Source organism: Sitophilus oryzae, unplaced genomic scaffold (assembly GCF_002938485.1).
Source record: "Sitophilus oryzae breed Bouriz unplaced genomic scaffold, Soryzae_2.0 scaffold_1576_pilon_pilon, whole genome shotgun sequence".
In the NCBI taxonomy this organism is placed as follows: Eukaryota; Metazoa; Arthropoda; class Insecta; order Coleoptera; family Curculionidae; genus Sitophilus; species Sitophilus oryzae.
Genome location: NW_022146254.1, coordinates 7,474,969 through 7,493,200, shown reverse-complemented (window position 1 = coordinate 7,493,200; position 18,232 = coordinate 7,474,969). Strand labels below are relative to the sequence as shown.

Here is an 18,232-nt window from a genome sequence, read left to right as displayed (position 1 = left end):
CCATTTTTTTTGGAAGTTACGTAGACCTATATAAAATTCTTTATTCCTTAATAATAACATATTATGAGATACTTTTATATCAGAGATAGAAAGGGTAAGAAAGATCAAATAGAAACAGTAAGTATATACATATAAAACGTAATATTATTTTAAAGTTTGCATGTTTTAAAAAACATGAATTATTCTGAGAAATTATAGAACAAAGAGACTTGGTTTTATGTCCGAAACCCCTAAATTATTTTGTCCCAACGGCAGTGCGCCTGTCCACTGCGCGATGTGGAGGCCTGCCGGTCGATCAGCTGATATTACAGCGAGTTCTTTGTTAGCCGGCATCGATGCAACATCTCCTCCTCCGCACCGGCTTCATATCATCACCATCATAGGACGGCGATGCGAGCAGGGCTATGGTAGCTCCACTTTTCGTTAGCACCCTAGAACAAAAGATATTTATTTGAAAAAAAAACCGTTGGAATCGGATTTAGAAAAAGAAGAGCCATGTTTCGGAGCAGCTTTCAAGAGGAGAGTTTGGCCAAAGACTCCAAACTACAGGCTGTTTTTACCAAACTGTCTGGAGTATTGCCTAGGGCCGAAGATTTTCAAGGCAATACTATCCCGAAAATTATGTCTTCAGATATAATTGAGTCCGTTTTGGCCGACAGTCCTGTACCTGTTACGACAAGTAAGTTCTTTGATGACGATGTGCTTTTTGTCTATTTGCTATTTATTTTTAGAAATAAATATCTACCCTTGTTTTTTCATTTTGGTTTGCTAATAATGAGTGTAATTGGATAAAATATACATCATCAAATAATAATGAATATTTTAATAGTAGGCAGATTTAGTATTGGTGCCATATTAGATTTAAAAAAACTAATTTTTTTATAACCTCATGCCTAACTTAAAATATTCTGGCATTTATTCAACATCTTCCTAATAAGATTTTTGATTAGCCTAATTTCTCAATAATTTTAAACAAAATAATCTTGGTGCTCATTTTATGTAAAAAATCATCTACTCATTAATTAAAGTAGGTAATTTTAAAAAAGTAGTAACAAAGGTAGGTGTGTTAATCCTCGATATAGGTATGTAGGATTTTGTTGTGTGTGTTATGTTTTATAAGAAACATTTTAAAAATGTACTTATAGGGTTTTGTGATTTTTTGGGAAGAATTATGAATATTAAAATACCTAATAATTAGAGTACTAAAAATTTCATAACCATTTATTAAGTACCTATTATCCTTGTTTATATATTCATATACAAGGCTATTATTCATTAGCGTAACTAGCAATTCATCTTGTGGAGGTGGCACGGGTTGAGCCCCGAGGGGGGGCTTAGGAATTTTGTTTTTTGAAAAAAATGTAAAATACCTAAAAGTGTAAAATACCTTTAAAAAATAAACACATTTTTTTAAAAAACGCTTACATGAATTTCTCTATCAATAAATTTCATAGACTTGGTTATCAAACTGTGTTCCACTGCATTATTTCAAAACCTACAAATTTTGTTAAAAAAAATAACACATTTTTTGAACAAAACAACATGGCAGAGGTGCCCAGCAGTATCTGGAGTGGACCCTGCACCCCCGGGCCCCCCAGTAGTTACGCTAATGCTATTATTAATATTTGCCATTGCTCTGATGGGAAAATATTTATTATTCCTTGGTATGATATTGATTGGAATGAAAAGGTATAATATTTTTTATTAAGTACTTTTAAACTATTTATGATAAGAACATGGTTATGATTTGTATAAATCAAGTACAGCGTTAAAATAAAATGGTATGATACTGCTTGGGATATTTTGGGATATTATTAAATATACATATAACTTTGGTGTTTTTTTTTAATAAAAACTGGTTACTTATTTAATTTGATGAAAAAGCATTTCAATTTTAAGTAATTTTGGTTGACCCGATGCGAGTAGATTTTAATATGAAACGCCTAGAAAATCCTTAAATTAAATGACTTATGTTTTTTTCTAAATATTAAATACTTACCTAATCCAACAAGTTCCGGGGTGTCAGGACCTACCTCATCATGAGGCTTAAATGCTAAAAAAATACATAAAAGCAGATAAATTTTAAAAATTAGGAATTATAATTATACAAAAAACCAGAGTTTTTGTATAATTATTCGTCTGAGTTTAGATGCCTGAAAAACTGTTGCATTTTAACATTTATTAATTTCATTTTAAAATTATTTCTTTCTTAGATCTTTCATAAAAAGTCAAATGCAGAACAGTTATCAGTGGTATATATTGATATCTTTAACAGTATATCTATAAATAGAATATAAAGGAGTATACAATTGGTTTATCTTGTTTTGCTTTAAAGGAACACAAAGTAATTTGGATATAATTCAAACAATTTTCTAATTCTTTGTTTTACTAAATTTTTAATAGGAACAGACTGTAATAACATATTTGAGGTAGTTTGATTTTTATTCAAATCATACTCTAAATATATTGCAAGCAAAATTAAACCTTTTCCAAGTTTTAGGTAACAAATAATAACAAATGTCTAGTTCAGTTACTAAATTTTAGTTTTCTATTACTTTAAATTCAGTTAAATGTTAAGTAATTTTCTGTTTTTAGAAAACTTCTAAGTAATCTTTTAACTACCTAAATAATAGCATTTTGTTTTATTGTTAATACTTCTTTTTTCTTTACATTAATTTTAATTAATAGAAAATATTTCGAAATTTCTTTAAAAAATGGTGGAGGTGCCGGGTAACAAAAGCTCGTTTGAAGTTCAGTCATTTATTCAATGAAATGGGATGTGATAATCCTTCTGTACTTTTTTATGTTGCATTACTTAGTTTCTTCTAATTATACAGGGTGCTACAAATTCGAGGTACGAGCATTGGTATCTCGGTAACCGTAATAGATACGAACATGGTTAAATTGGGGCAAAGTTGCGCTTTGGGATGTTCACCAAGATGCCATCAAAAAAGTTTTAAAAATTTCAAGGATTTTTTCAAGGAAAAAACGGATTTTTTTAAAAAATGAATTTTATTTTTTCCTTGCGTTACTTTTAAGAAAATCAAAAAACTAATTGCATATCCTCATAGCCACTTTATAAGGGCTATCTGACAGTATTTTTAGATTTTCAAATTAGCTGATAATTTGTGAGATACAGAGGTCAACTTAATTTTTTTAAATACGGACCTGCATTTTTTATGTCAGATTTTTAAAGAACTCGGTCTCCTGAATACAATGATATGCCACACTTTATACTTTTTTTTTTTGTTTCGGACATTTGAACACAATTTATTTAAACTAATTTCAAGTCCGGCTCTGTTTTTTTTTTAATATTTAATCTATTCATCGTTACAGTATCGATAAGCTTTCAAACTTAAAAATGACGTGGGGTCAAACATTAAATATTGAAAATCAAACACAATAAAATAATAAAAAATAATATACAAATGAGTACATCATGTCATTTATAAAAGTGAAATCAATACATCTCAACATTTACAATAAAGAATACAAAATGCTTTCGGAAGTATAAGAAGAAAGTTCAAAGAGCTAAAAATAATAAAATTGAACGAAAAATAAATTTGTGCAATAGGGAGGGTTGTAACCCTTTCGTAGAATATTAGAAACTAGTTTGTAGAAGTTTATTTATTTATAATAACTACGATGAATATTACGCATATTATTAGATCGCACACTGAGATTTAAAATTCACAATAAAAAATAATAAAAATAATATCTTTAAATTGCTGACCTGGATATAATTTATTTGAATCTTCCAATTGGCTGGATTTTCCTTATTCAATGTTAATTAGTGCTGATCAATATTGTTACGATGAATATAATCAGATTAAATAATTTAAAAAAACAGAGTCGGAAATTATTTTGAATAATAATTAAATAGTTTTCTTGTTGTTAAGGTACCCAAAACAAAAAAAAAGTATAAAGTATGGCATATAATTGTACCCAGGAGACCGAGTTCTTTCAAAACCGAAAATAAAAAATGCAGGTCCGTATTTAAAAAAATTAAGTTGGCTTCTGTATCTCACAAATTATCAGCTAATTTGAAAATCTAAAAATACTATCAGATAGCCCTAATAAAGTAATTATGAGAATGTGCAATTAGTTTTTTGATTTTCTTAAAAGTAACGACAGGAAAAAATAAAATTGATTTTCCAAAAAATCCGTTTTTTTCAAAAAACTCCGCAATCCTTGAAATTTCTAAAACTTTTTTGATGACATCTTGGCGAACATCATCACAAAGCGCAACTTTGCCCCAATTTAACTACCATATGATCGAATCAAAACGGCGTCAGCGATGGCTATGAAATGAAGGTCGCTGTCATTTTATATGTAAAATTATATGGGAAATGTCATCGATCGTCATTTCCAACCCAACTTGACGCCATTTTTTTTCGATCATACGGTATATTTGGATCTATTACGGTTACCGAGATACCAATGCTTGTACCTCGAATTTGTAGCACCCTGTATATATATTTATATTTCGCCGCTTTTATCAGTTTTCTTTTTTGTTACCAGCATGATAAAATATTGATGTTTTAAAAATATATTTATACGGGGTGGTCCGAACAGTATTCCGGAAACTTCGGCAGCATATTCTGCAGACAAAATTAAGTAAAAAAGTTTATACAGGGTGTTTCAAAACAAATGCGAAAAACTTCAGGGGGTGATTCCTTGTTCAAAATAAAGGGTAGTTTGCTTTATAAATGTTGGGTCAAAAGTCAACCATTAGGGAGATATCGCGGTACAAACATGGCGGAAAAATAATGTTTTTATTTTTTGTCTTGAAAACGAAAAGAGATAGACTAATAAAATTTTATGGAAGCATTACTGTTATGAAAACACACTTTCTGGTAATTTTTTCACTTTTTAAAAGGGGTTGGGGTTGAAATAAAGTGGAAGGGGTTGAAATAAACTACCCCTATTATTCTTGTTAACGAAATTTAAAGAAAAATCTTATCAAACACATGCAAAAAAATTAATTTGGATAGTTTAGTTTGTTTAGAAACTTTTTTATCTCTTGTATTTTTTTGATAAAACTCACCGATTTGAAATTAAAAAATAAAATGTAAAGCATTACATGCCAGGACAAAAAACATTTTCTGATAAAGAATCTAGTGGGCTGCTGTAATTTTTTTAGGAAAAAATCTAGTCGGCCGCTGTTACTTTTTAGGATGTTCCTAATATTATTTTATTTGACATTACTCTACTGCAATACGTTATTATCTAGATGATTATTATTATCGTTATTATCACTAGATTCTTAATCTAAAAATGTTTTTTGTCCTGACATGTAATGCTTTACATTTTATTTTTTAATTTCAAATCGGTGAGTTTATCAAAAAAACACAAGAGATAAAAAAGTTTCTAAACAAACTAAACTATCCAAATTAATTTTTTTGTATGTGTTTGATAAGATTTTTCTTTAAATTTCGTTAACAAGAATGATAGGGGTAGTTTATTTCAACCCCTTCCACTTATTTTAAAAAAGTGAAAAAATTACTAGAAAGTGTGTTTTCATAACAGTAATGCTTCCATAAAATTTCATTAGTCTATCTCTTTTTGTTTTCAAGATAAAAAATAAAAACCTTAATTTTCCGCCATCTTTGTACCGCGATATCACCCTAATGGTTGACTTTTGACCCAATGTTTATAAAGCAAACTACCCTTTATTTTGAACAAGGAATCACCCCCTAAAGTTGTTCGCATTTGTTTTGAAGCACTCTGTATAAATATGTCCTAAAATGCTTGTTTCGGAGACACATCAGGGTGTAGAAGTTTCATTTTTATTTCGATTTTTTTCAAATACTTTCTGAAGTAATATCAGTCAATATTCGGATGAATATTGACTGATATATTTGACCCATATCACAAATACTGAAGTCTACAACAGAATAGGCAGAGAGAGAGAGAATTGCTCAATATAATAAAAATAAGAAAAACATCATACTTAGGGCATATATTGAGAAATGAAAAATACCACGTCTTACAATTGATAGTTAAGGGTAAGATTGAAGGAAAGAGAGGTCTCGGCAGGAAGAAACTATCTTGGTTGGGAAACATCAGAAACTGGACTCACCTAACTTTTGAAGAACTTATAAGGAAAGCCGAGAATCGCGAAGATTTTGCCAATGTGATCGCCAACCTCCACGAAAGAGACGGCACGTAAAGAAGAAGATTCGGATGAAAATTCGTGTATGGGAGTTTTTTGACATGAGAAGTTTGATTTGATGTCAATATGACTCCTACTTGTAGAGGACGACACCTACGTATTTTTTAACTAGTTTGAAGAGTAATAACTTTTTTTCTTGACACCGGTTTTTTTTTCGAGCATACAGTATTTTCTGTCGTTCTTTGGATGTAGTCTGGAGTCTGGCGAAATATTCCCTGATTCTTTGGAGAGGCTTTAATATAAAGTTAGATTAATTAGCCTGGCAAATTTAAAACTTTTTTTTGTCATTTGAAAGATAGTTAACAAATATTTCTTTCAATGATTTAGTGTAAATAACTAGAAACTGATTGATGGTAAATAATCAATGATTTAGGGTAAATAAGAGAAACTTCAGCTTCAAATTATTAAATTTTGAAAAATCATCTCTCACATGTACAGAGTGGCTCGAATTCGACGCCCATCATTGGGATTTCGGAAACCGTAAGAGATACAGGATCGGTTAAATGGCACAATTTGGTGCTCAATAAAATGCCGTATTGTATTTTTATTTATTTTTTTGCATAAAATATTCTGGTGATGGAATTTTCTGTACGAACCGTCGAATATCAGACAAACGTCGGCCGAAACGTCAGAGTCAATATTTAATCACACAGAGTTATAGAGCAGAAAAAGTAGCCATGAAAATGTGTTTTTCATTTTAAGTTATCTTAACAAATAAAGCCAGGAAAAAATAGAAAACAAAATTGAAAATTCCGTTTTTTTTTCAAATATATTCGGAAGTATTCGGAATTTTTCAAAATGCAATACGGCATTTTATTTAACTTTGCCTCCATCTAACCCATCCTGTATCTCTTACGGTTTCCGAAATCCCAATGATGAGCGTCGAATTCGAGCCAACCTGTACAGGGTGTCCCATTTTGGTTGAAATCATACGGTATCTTCGTTATTAGTGAAGATAGAAGGGTGCGGTTTGCACAAACCTATCTCACTTTTTTGTCAAACGGAAGATGCCATAAACAAAATTTTCATAGCCCTCTTCATTTCCGAGCTACAGGGTCTTTTTGAAAATTTTGCAATTTGGGACACCTCCTGTATCTCTGTTATTGTTAAAGCTATCGAGAAGGTGAAAATTGTTTATTGTAGAACTTTTTACGTAGAATACAGTGCCGTAGTCTGTTTTTCTTAAAATATTAAGAAGAATTTATAAAATTTCTTAAAGTTTTTATTAAAATATCATATTTATCATAGGCCATGATTGATAATAAAAGATACTAAAGAATTATTAAAAGTATACTGCTATCTGTCTCTTGTTTTATTTTGGGAGCCGCTAATAAATTCTTTATATATTAGGGAAACTTAACTCTCTACCGCTATATGTAAATCTTGGAATACGTGTTTACGTAAGAATAATCTATCGTATCGGAAATTTTAGATATTCCTTTAGCTAATTTACGTGAAATATACTTTCAGCAAGATGGGAAACATTCCCCCTCATAACTATGGAAATATTAGAATACTGTTAAATTATTATTTTTCAAATCAATGAATTGGAACCAATGAACGCATATTGGTAGCCTCCTCGATTCCCGGATTTCGCCGTTCTCGATTTCTGATTTTGGGGATTTTTGAAATACGAAATATATCGTGGGCACTACAACAATGTCGAACACCTGAAAAATGCTTTAATAATTCAAGATTTAGATATTTGCAAACCCATCCCGTTATAAAAAAAAGAAAAATATATTCACAGTTTCAGTGGTAACAGTTATTTCAAAGTAAAATATATCAATCCCAAATAAATTTTAATATGTGTATGACTATTTTAGTAAATACCATTTTGATTTTTTGTTATTTATCACGGCCTACTAATAAGAAAATGATATATTTTAAATATTGCAGTAAATAGTGAAAATAAATATAGAGTGATATATATTTTTGAGAAGCTCATAGCAAGACAGATCATATGATTTATAAATATACAGGGTGTTCCATTTGAAAAAACATAACTTTAGTACATATTTTCAAAAATATTTTTTTGGTAGAAAAACAGACTACGCCACTGTATTCTACGTAAAAAGTTCTACAATAAGCAGTTTTCGCCTTCTCGATACCTTTAACAATAACAGAGATACAGGGGGTGTCCCAAATTGTAAAATTTTCGAAAAGACTCTGTAGCTCAGAAATGAAGAGGGCTATGAAAATTTTGTTTGCAGCATCTTCCGTTTGACGAAAAAGTGGGACAGGTTTGTGCAAAACGCACCCTTCTATCTTCACTAATAACGGAGATACCCTATGATTTCAACTAAAATGGGACACACTGTACATACATAATTTTTTAATGTTTAATCATATTTAATGTTTGGCAATTACCAATTTAAAAAATGTGTAATATTATTTAAAGAATCGTTTAAGTCAACATTATATTACAGCTAAAATATCGCTGTCAACTCCACAGATGTAAAATTTTAAAAATCTAATTTAAAATCATATTATAAAAATAAACATTAAACACTTGCGGAAGTAGCATCAAAAATATTTTAGACGATTTTCTTGTAACCTTAGTCTACTTTAAAATTCAGTTAAGTTAATATATAACAAGATATTTGTATACAGGACGTAACTTTTATTATGGGAGTGATTTTTAAGCCTGGTTAGGCACGGTCAAATACATTTGGACGCTGTTTGAATCGTACTAATTTAAAATCGGTTGATATACTTTGCAATCTTTGAAATCTAACAACTTAAGGTACGTCGGATGTACCTTAAGTAAGTACCGTTGTTCAGTTTTATTTTAAAAATAGATGCAGTTTTGCAATCGCCACCTGCGATTGGTTCTCATAGGAAACTGCCACTGCGATTTCTTTTATTTGCGAGTTTCAATTTAGGCAACCAATATTATCTACTATACAGGGTGAGTCTTAAATAAGTGCAAATATTTTTAGGGGTAGTATATTTCGACCCCACATACACGATTATGAGGTTTTTTTCGCAAAAAAATGAAAATTGGAATTTTTTGAAAAAAAATTTTGGATTTTTTTTTAGTTTTTAGTTAAAAAATATAATTTGTTGATAATATGACAACATAGGTAGTAGATAAAATTTACAAGAAAGAAAATCCAGAAAAGATCCAGTGGTTCTCAAAATTTTAACAATAAATATTTTTTTTGGAAATTTTCAAAATAAGATATCTCGGTTATTTTAGATTTATTTGAAAAACGGTAAAGAGAAAATATGTTTCTTTTATCGAGGTGTATCAGCCCTGAAAATATTTGCACTTATTTAAGACTCACCCTGTAGTTGCGAGTTGCGATTTTGCTGCGATTGTGATGTCGTAAACCAGGAACGTGATAACCTTCTATCTGCGAGTTTGAATTTTCAGGACTTGCGATTTGCGATTTTTTTTGGATGTAATTTTGTGGTCTATTGAAACATTTTATAGTAAAAGGTATTATTTTCTAAGGCCAAAATTAATAATATACCGAGTGTTTCTCAAGAGTGGTTCGCCCCCTATAACTTTTTTATTTTTTCTGATAAAAAACGAGATTTGGTGTGTTGGCATATTACATAAATTAGGATTGATTGACGTATTCAATTCGTTTCGATCACTTCCTGTGTCACTGAAAATGACTACAACTTTTAATTTTTAAATGGATGGAATGCACCCTCGGTATTTTTTTACTTTATACGCAAGGATATATAGAAGAAGGATATTCAACTCCCTATAGCGGGCTATGTAGGAAAATATGCCGTATTTTGTCGAGGAAGACGATTACGTCACGACCAATGAGCGTCGAGTATTTGAAATTGAAAACATATAAATTGACGGTAACCTATGTTTTTTGACTCATTTCACTGACAGACGTGATGAGATTATTATTGTAATTTATAGATCCAAACGTTTTTGAAAAAATAATGTATTTTAAAGTTATTTCCTAGAGTTTGGTTTGGCCTTCTATATTTTGGTATTTGTCTACTAATAAATAATATCTTATTTTGTATTTCGATGTATGGAAATCCGCAAGTTTTGTATCTGAAGCCGCAAAGAAATTTCGCTCTATAGTGAGAAAAATGTTATTATATCTTTTTTAGACGTGTAGAATTACAAAATTTCTTATTTCAGATGTTCTAAATGTGAGTGCATGTCAAAAATTTAAATATATACTTGATATATTATTTCAAGTTATATGCTTTGACATTTTTTGGAAGTAAACAAATATTGAAGAAAGTGTTGTGCCTTCACAGAATTTAAATTGGCATTAGGAATAGATTTTCTTGATTTAGTAATGATATTGCTCATAGAAATTGATAATGTGAAGAATAACAATACAGGAACATAGAATAACAAGAAGAAATTCTAGCAGCAAGTTAGGTTATGAGATAAATTTTATTTATATAGTTTGTTTAAAGAGTTTAGTTTGAAAAAGTTAAAAACAATTATTATTGTCCAGGTCATATTTGATAACTGTTGTTAATTGATAACATATTACAGGGACACAGTAAAAGACAAAACATTTAGACCCTTTGAAAGAGAAATGTTTGCAATGGATATTAATAAATTCTAGCCAATTTGTACGATGTACAATGCAGGCAATATTTCTGCCTCCTAACGCACTATTCGCTTAAAAGAAGATGTGGGTATTGTATTTATACCTAGGTAGTTAATGATACATGGAATATATTTCTATATTATTGCAATAACGATGTCTTTATGTTGTATTTTTTTAGAACAGATTTAATATTAGTTGGCTAGTGTGTTAGTAGGATAGCCATTGGTAGTTATAAAGTATGAAGTCGTCAGGTATTAATAATAGGAATTGATCAAAGCTTATACATTTATTGTGATATTTATATTGTGAATTTAAGTAGTTAGAGTTTTGGTTGTTTAATAAACGAATTAATGTGCTTATTGTGTATCTAATTAAAAGAACAATGAAAAGTTGAATACCATAGGGGTACGTATGTTATACAAAGAATTTGCATCAACATTTTTTTGGTTATATACTTGTACTGATATTTGTTTCTTGAACTAAAGAATTATACAGTACCTACTACACAATATAATAATCTGCAGCTACATAGGTAGGTAGCTGTTGGTAATTAAATTTTTTATCTAATATAATATCTAACATCAGAAATATTGTTAATTATCAACTATAAACAACTAAGAACTAGAATTATCAACTATAAACACAATATAATATACTGTATCTTAAGCAATATGTAATTATTTAACAATTATTTTTTTTGGGAAATAAAAACTGGTACTAAATTCTTTTTGACTATTTAATTTCTAAGTCACAAATAATGGTGGACAAATAGCAAGAAAATTATACAAGTAAAACATAATTTTAACTTATTTCTCTAATGGAATTTTGGTATTGATCTACTTAGTAGGATATGCAGTTTATCATATTTTTGAATATTTATATTCAATATTGTTCAGGAACAGCCCAATTACTCTGAAAAAAAAATATATGGTCAAATTCTTTGAAAAGAAACTTTTAAAATCAGTAATGATAAAAAAATATATAATTGTTGTATAGCAGAACCAGGGGACACAGAATTAGGGGAATTAACAATAGATTATTAAAAACTGCCTTCTCTTAAAAAAGTAGTATTATATGCACTTAGAAAGACTATAAAGGATATAAGTACGCATAGAAAGAAAGTAAGTATCTATACTACTGATATATATATATAACTATATATGAATACGATACCTACAGTATACAATATTACTAGTATAAAAATAACAGCACAGTCGGCACACTTTAAAATAAAAAAGCAGCATAATATTCAGGTATGTATATAAGTAAAATTTTCTCAAAAATATTAGAATATGAAATAAATTGCAACTAAATTTTAATTAATAAACATAAACAAATAAAATTGTCAGTGTTATTAAAACTTTATGTAAATATATGTTACCTTAATACTTTGTCTTTAATCCTACTCTTCTGACATGGCTTTTCAAACTTATGCCCAAATCTCAATTCTTGTTATTAAGAATAATATTTATGAACTTTTGTTTCCATATTAATTTCAATATATTTGAATAAAACTGGAAAAATAATCAATATTGGCACTTGAAATTTTAACTTCTTATGTCCTTAAATTATTTATATTGTGTTATACATAATACTTACATAAATATTCAATTTAAAAATAGATCAGCACTTGAACGAGTGAATATAAAATAGTATATTATCAATTTCTATGAGCAATATTATTACTAAATCAAGGAAATCTATTCCTAATGCCAATTTAAATTCTGTGAAGGCACAACACTTTCTTCAATATTTGTTTACTTCCAAAGGGCAAAGGGTATAACTTGAAATATTTCAAGTATATATTTTAATTTTTGACATTAAGCACTCACATTTAGAACATCTGAAATAAGAAATTTTGTAATTCTACGCGCCTAAAAAGATATAACATTTTTCTCACTATAGAGCGAAATTTCTTTGCGGCTTCAGATACAAAACTTGCGGATTTCCATACATCGAAATACAAAATAAGATATTATTTATTAGTAGACAAATAACAGAATATAGAAGGCCAAACCAAACCTCTAGGAAATAACTTTAAAATAAATTATTTATTCAAAAAACGTTTGGATTTTGGATCAATAAATTACAATAACAATCTCATCACATCTGTCAGTGAAATGAATCAAAAAACATAGGTTACCGTCAATTTATATGTTTTCAATTTCAAATACTCGACGCTCATTGGTCGTGACGAAATCGTCTTCCTCGACAAAATACGGCACGTTTTTTTTGGGCCAGTCGAATATCCTTATTCTATATATCCTTGTTTATACGATAGAAAATGACACTCTGAATATAATGACACATCATATGTCAACTTTTGACATTTACGCTTAAAAAAATCATATTTTAAATTTTAAGGTAGATTGCCATAACTGTGTTAAAAACACTAATTTTTAGTCAAGGATCCTTGGAAAAAAAGTAATTTTCTATTGTTTTTCGTGTGTTGTCCTGGCCGATTAAAAGATGCCCAAATCGTATTTTTAATCATATCTCAGTGTTTTCAAATGGAACGAAGGTATAATTTGGTACCACACATTTGGTATTTCGAGTCAAATTGTCAGATCTTAAAAAAAAAATTTAAATGCTAAACAATAAACAACTGATATTATTTATTAACTTTTTTTGACTGTTAAACTACAGGTACATACACAGACAATTATACACTTAGCACAATATTAAAATGTTAAAATCGCAATCGCAGGTTACAGTCGCAGCGATTTAAAAATCGCAATCGCAGTTTCAATTGGAGAATCGCAATTTTGCTCATCTCTATAATAGTATCCAGCATACGCAGACCTTTAAAAAATCTCTTTATAATATAGCTATAAAATTAACAAGGGAGCCAATATCTAGACAGTTCAAAATTTGCAAGCGATTTCCTATGTTTCCAAAGACGATGCACCACCCGATATATGGATGTACAGTGTTGTCACTTATTCAATCAATATGGGTAACTTTCTGTCGTGTAATCGAGACAATCTCGTAGATAACCGTTTTAAAGGCTCATCAAGATCGATTTAACGATCTTCGTCGTTAATTTCGACGCGTTTCTCGGCAATTGGTCACGTTTTACTGCGATCGCCGTCATTGCTTTGGATCGCTTTTTTTCGGTGATTTTTACACAGTCGCTTTAAATGTTGTTCGTTTCCTGTCCATAAAAATCAAATAAAATCGCCGTGAATCAAACGAACGATACGGAGGGTCCGTGTTATTGAGATCTGTATCAAAAAGTATAGCGTGGCTCACGAAAAACACATAAAAGAGGTATTTTAAGTCACACATTTTTACGTAGAATTGACACGCCAATTAACTTGGAGTATTTTAATGAATTATACTATACTAAATTCGATTAAATTTATAAATTTAAGTATTTCTTCAGCAAATGTCACTAATAACGTAAGTAGGATTTTAACATATAGAAAAAATCCTCCCAGAATCGCAAACGGGTTTTCGCACCAACCGCGGTACCGTCGATTCCATATTCTCCATCCGGCAACTACAGGAAAAAGTAAAAGAGCAGCAGTCTAAATTTTACGTTGCATTCATCGATCTAACAAAAGCCTTCGACTCTGTGAACAGAGATGCACTTTGGGCAATTATGAAAAAGTTCGGAGTACCCATCAAATTTCTTACAGTGTGTAAAAGCCTCCATAACAACAACAAATCAAGAGTGTCATATCATGAATCACTGAGCGATCCCTTCCTAACAAACACAGGCGTTAGGCAGGGATTTGTCTTAGCGCCTCTCCTATTCAATATATTCATGGCAGCGCTCTCCATTATAGTGGACAGCAAACTGCAGGAGAGAGGTTTGGACATTAGATACAGATACGACGGCGGTCTGTTCAACATAAAAAGACTCAGTGCAAAAACACGTACAAGATTCATCACAGAACTTCAATACGCTGATGACTGTACTCTAGTTGCAAATACGTTACAGCAATTGCAAGAAATGTTGAACACATATACATGGGCATACGAGGTCTTGGGACTTAAGCTGAACATCGATAAAACTAAAATCATGTGCACTCCCCCGGAAGATCACAACAATGCTTAAAAATCGGAGATGAGCTGTTGGAATATGTAGCGGAATTCAATTACCAGGCAGTTTGATTTCGGAAAAGGCCAATATCGACTCTGAAATTCAGCACAGGATTAGCAGCGCTTCAAGAGCATTCTGGAAATTAAAAGACAGGGTTTTCTACAATCATGACTTGAGCACAAAAACGAAACTTGCGGTGTACCGAGCGATAATAATTCCCACCATGTTATATGGAACCGAAACCTGGGTGCCGTACCGCCGACACATGAACGCATTAAACAAGTTGCAACAGAGACATCTTAGACAACTCTTAAGAATAAAATGGTTCCATCACGTCTCAAACGTATCGGTCCTTGAAAAGCGTCCTTGAACTGCGAGAGTATTGAAGTCATGATTAGAAAGTCCCGCTTAAGATGGGCTGGTCACGTATACAGAATGCAAGAAAACCGCATACCAAAATCTCGGTACGAGGAGGCCGACTCAAAAAGGTTCAAGGGTTCAAGGATATTTTCAAACTCAAAAGGTTCAAGGATATTTTCCACGAAAACTTAAAGGGAATTAACAAGCAGAATGAGTGGGAAGAGGCAGCTCACAATAGAACGGAATGGAGAAGAATTGTAAAGTCAGCTAAGAGCGACAACCAAAAAGTAAAGAGGCAACAAAGCAATGAGATTTTTGAATGTCTGGAGTGCGGTAGACAGATAACATCACGTATCGGGCTTTTCAGTCACAGAAAAGCTCATGAAAGAAAACGCCTTGCGTGACCATCTTCTGATGCGTGTCAAATACTCGTCAGCGAGTAATGGCGGTAGGATTTTAACACATAACATACCTCTATGCTCATGTAGAATGTAGAATGTTTAGGAGGGGGTTAATCAACGCGACCTTACAGATATATTGTCTATTCCCCTTTCTTGAATTATAACGAGTTATAACTCATCATACAATCTCAGGGCTTTATCACAAGCCAGTATCTGAGACGACCCCACAAACGCCAACTCTCCATCCTCGACATCGCAGCCATATAAAGTTCATGGCTCGAACGGTCGTCGTCTCGGCGCACTCAGTGATAAGGTGTTCTGGTGTTTCCTCATTTTCCCCACAGAATCTTTTTTTTATAGATGGGAAACGCCTTTAGGGCCAGAGTGTGGGGATCTCCCCCAAGCGAGAGGGTCTACCCACTAAAGACCCATATGTGCTCTAAGCTCGCCAATCTCGGTACCGCCGAAGGCATTTCATCAAGATTAGAGACTTATCATTCTTCTATGATGGTCTTGTCTGTACCCAAATCTTGTCTTTTTTGTCCTCTCCTTTTTCTTCACAATGTTCCCTAACATACCGCAAATCGCTTCAAAATTTACTTCGATGATGTTAGAAGGTTTCCGACGTTTGCTCTAGTAATCTTCGCACCACATACTGTTTCTGCGTTTTCCCGTATATCTTCGTGCGCGTGACACTCAAATAGTGTATAGTTAGCCGAGTCTGACGCCTCGCAATACCAGCATAGTATGAGAGTCAACCTTGCGGATCTTGTGCAGATACTCACCAAATACTCCATGGCCAGTCTGCCAGTCATGGCTTGCGTGATGTAGTAGTCCGTGTTTACCTGGTCGCATTTTATCCAATCTTTGATATTAGTTATGAAAGTCTTTGTCCACCTGCTATATGCTTCCCATCGTGTCTGCCATTGCTCTAGTACAATGTTTCTGGCCTCTTTCCGGAAGGAAATTCCATTTTTATATATTTGGTTTCTTTCCTGGATTGATTTCCTGGACTGATCGGTGTTTTTTTAGCGAGACACAGTACCGCTACTGTTGGACAATGCTAGCAACGTTTTCGAGAATTTTAAGAAAACTGCTTCTTTAATATATCTTTTCTTATGCTCTCCTAAACAGAGTGCCAGTAGACGTTCACTACTGCGCATCACATCTGTATTCTGTTCAACATCTGTTTACTACTGCGCATCACAAATTCGCCCTGTATTTCAAGAACTAAGAGGCTAGGATAAACATATGTGTAGCATATTTAGTTTCATAAAAAGTAGCAAAATAATGTGAAAACATCATTGTATCTCTACTCATAAACGAGAAATCTCATAAAAGACATGAAAATGGTATACCCTGTACAGATCTGATGTGCCGTAATGAACCGCAGTAGTGTACCGATAGCCAGACGGCCCGCACTTTGGTCAGGGAGCCATAGCAAAAGATATATTAAAGAATAAGCTTTCTTAAAATTCTCGTGTCCTCGACGCTTGCTCTCGTACTATATTTTTATTAAGGTTAGATCAAATTTGTCAAAAAAGTGTTAAAACATCCGGTATCGTACGTTTTCTCCGTTGACGGACTGGAGTAAAAAATGTACGCATGAAAAGTGGTGCGACAACGCTTTAACCAATCAGAGCGCCGACAGACCATTGAATCAACGGATAACGGACCCATGAAAATCAAGCTTAATCCGTCCACGTTTAAATTCTCCATACGAACGAGAAATTGTCGACTGATGTCGATTGCTGAAACCAACTCGGTAAGGCATTCTTGTTTAAGCAACTGTAATTAAAAAATTGTAAAAAAATTTTGCGCGAAATTTTTCTCGCTTTAATCCCATTTTTCGGCTGACTCGTCAGTTTCAAAAATCCAGTTTAGGTCCAGCTTTAAACGAAGCGGTCTAAAACTTTGGCGTTAACTAAAGATAACGGTTAATTTTGACATTTGGTATATGTTGACAAGCGCCTCCTATGTTTTTATATGCAAAATATAAAAGACAACCCTCGTATTTATCCAATATCATTAAAACCTCCCATCAGTTCCGATTTGTTTATTTTTATTCTCGTTGAGAAGTTTCGAGTGTATACATAGAAAACGAAAACTTCTGGATGGGGATGTTATTCTGAAATTTCTCGAATCTTGAATGGAGAGGAGGCGGTCGCTGGCAGGCATTCATCCCCTTTCTCTCGCCCCCTATCTCCCAAAACTCAATCTCGAAAAGATGCTCTCCCCCCCTTCTTCTTGGAGCTTTTCGATCCTCATTTCGGAATATTTCGAATATTTCATTCGATTATCTGAAGCGGTACAAAAGGGGACGCGGAACCAGGCAAACACATGATAATCCCATGCTTAGTTACTAAAATTAAGGATATCTTTTAACAGTTGACGTTACATGCTCGAAAAAAAATGTTATGTTACAAAAAAATGCTACAATTGTAAAATTTTTTACTGCAAACTGTAATGGTATATGGGCCAAAGGACCCTGTCTCCTAAATGAACGTATCAATTGAACGTAGATTGAAGCTAAGAAACAAAGGCGATTATATATTCTGTGGGGAAAATAGGGAACCTAACTTCTGTAAAATCGTCTCAGATACTGGCTTTTGTCAAAACCTTATTGAGATTATACCGTATGATCGAGAAAAAACGGCGTCCAGTTGGCTCGGAAATGACAATCGATGACATTTCCCCTGCA

General features: G+C 32.1%; 1 protein-coding gene and 1 long non-coding RNA gene across 2 annotated transcripts in view; one reads left to right on the top strand and one right to left on the bottom strand.

Moving 5' to 3' along the window:
• Nucleotides 1-318: 318 nt before the first annotated feature.
• Nucleotides 319-18,232, top strand: part of LOC115879282 (protein charybde-like) — a 41,890-nt gene continuing 23,976 nt past the window's right edge. Inside the window, exon 1 of the mRNA XM_030896029.1 lies at nucleotides 319-679. Within this exon, the coding sequence (XP_030751889.1) occupies nucleotides 496-679 (184 nt within the window). The 5' untranslated portion in view covers nucleotides 319-495. The remainder of the gene's footprint in view (nucleotides 680-18,232) is intronic.
• On the bottom strand, nucleotides 10,912-12,347 carry LOC115879283. Its single transcript, XR_004049688.1, has 3 exons — nucleotides 12,322-12,347; nucleotides 12,104-12,236; nucleotides 10,912-11,634 (listed from the first exon to the last, which is right to left on the bottom strand). It is a non-coding gene; the product is annotated as an uncharacterized LOC115879283 (long non-coding RNA).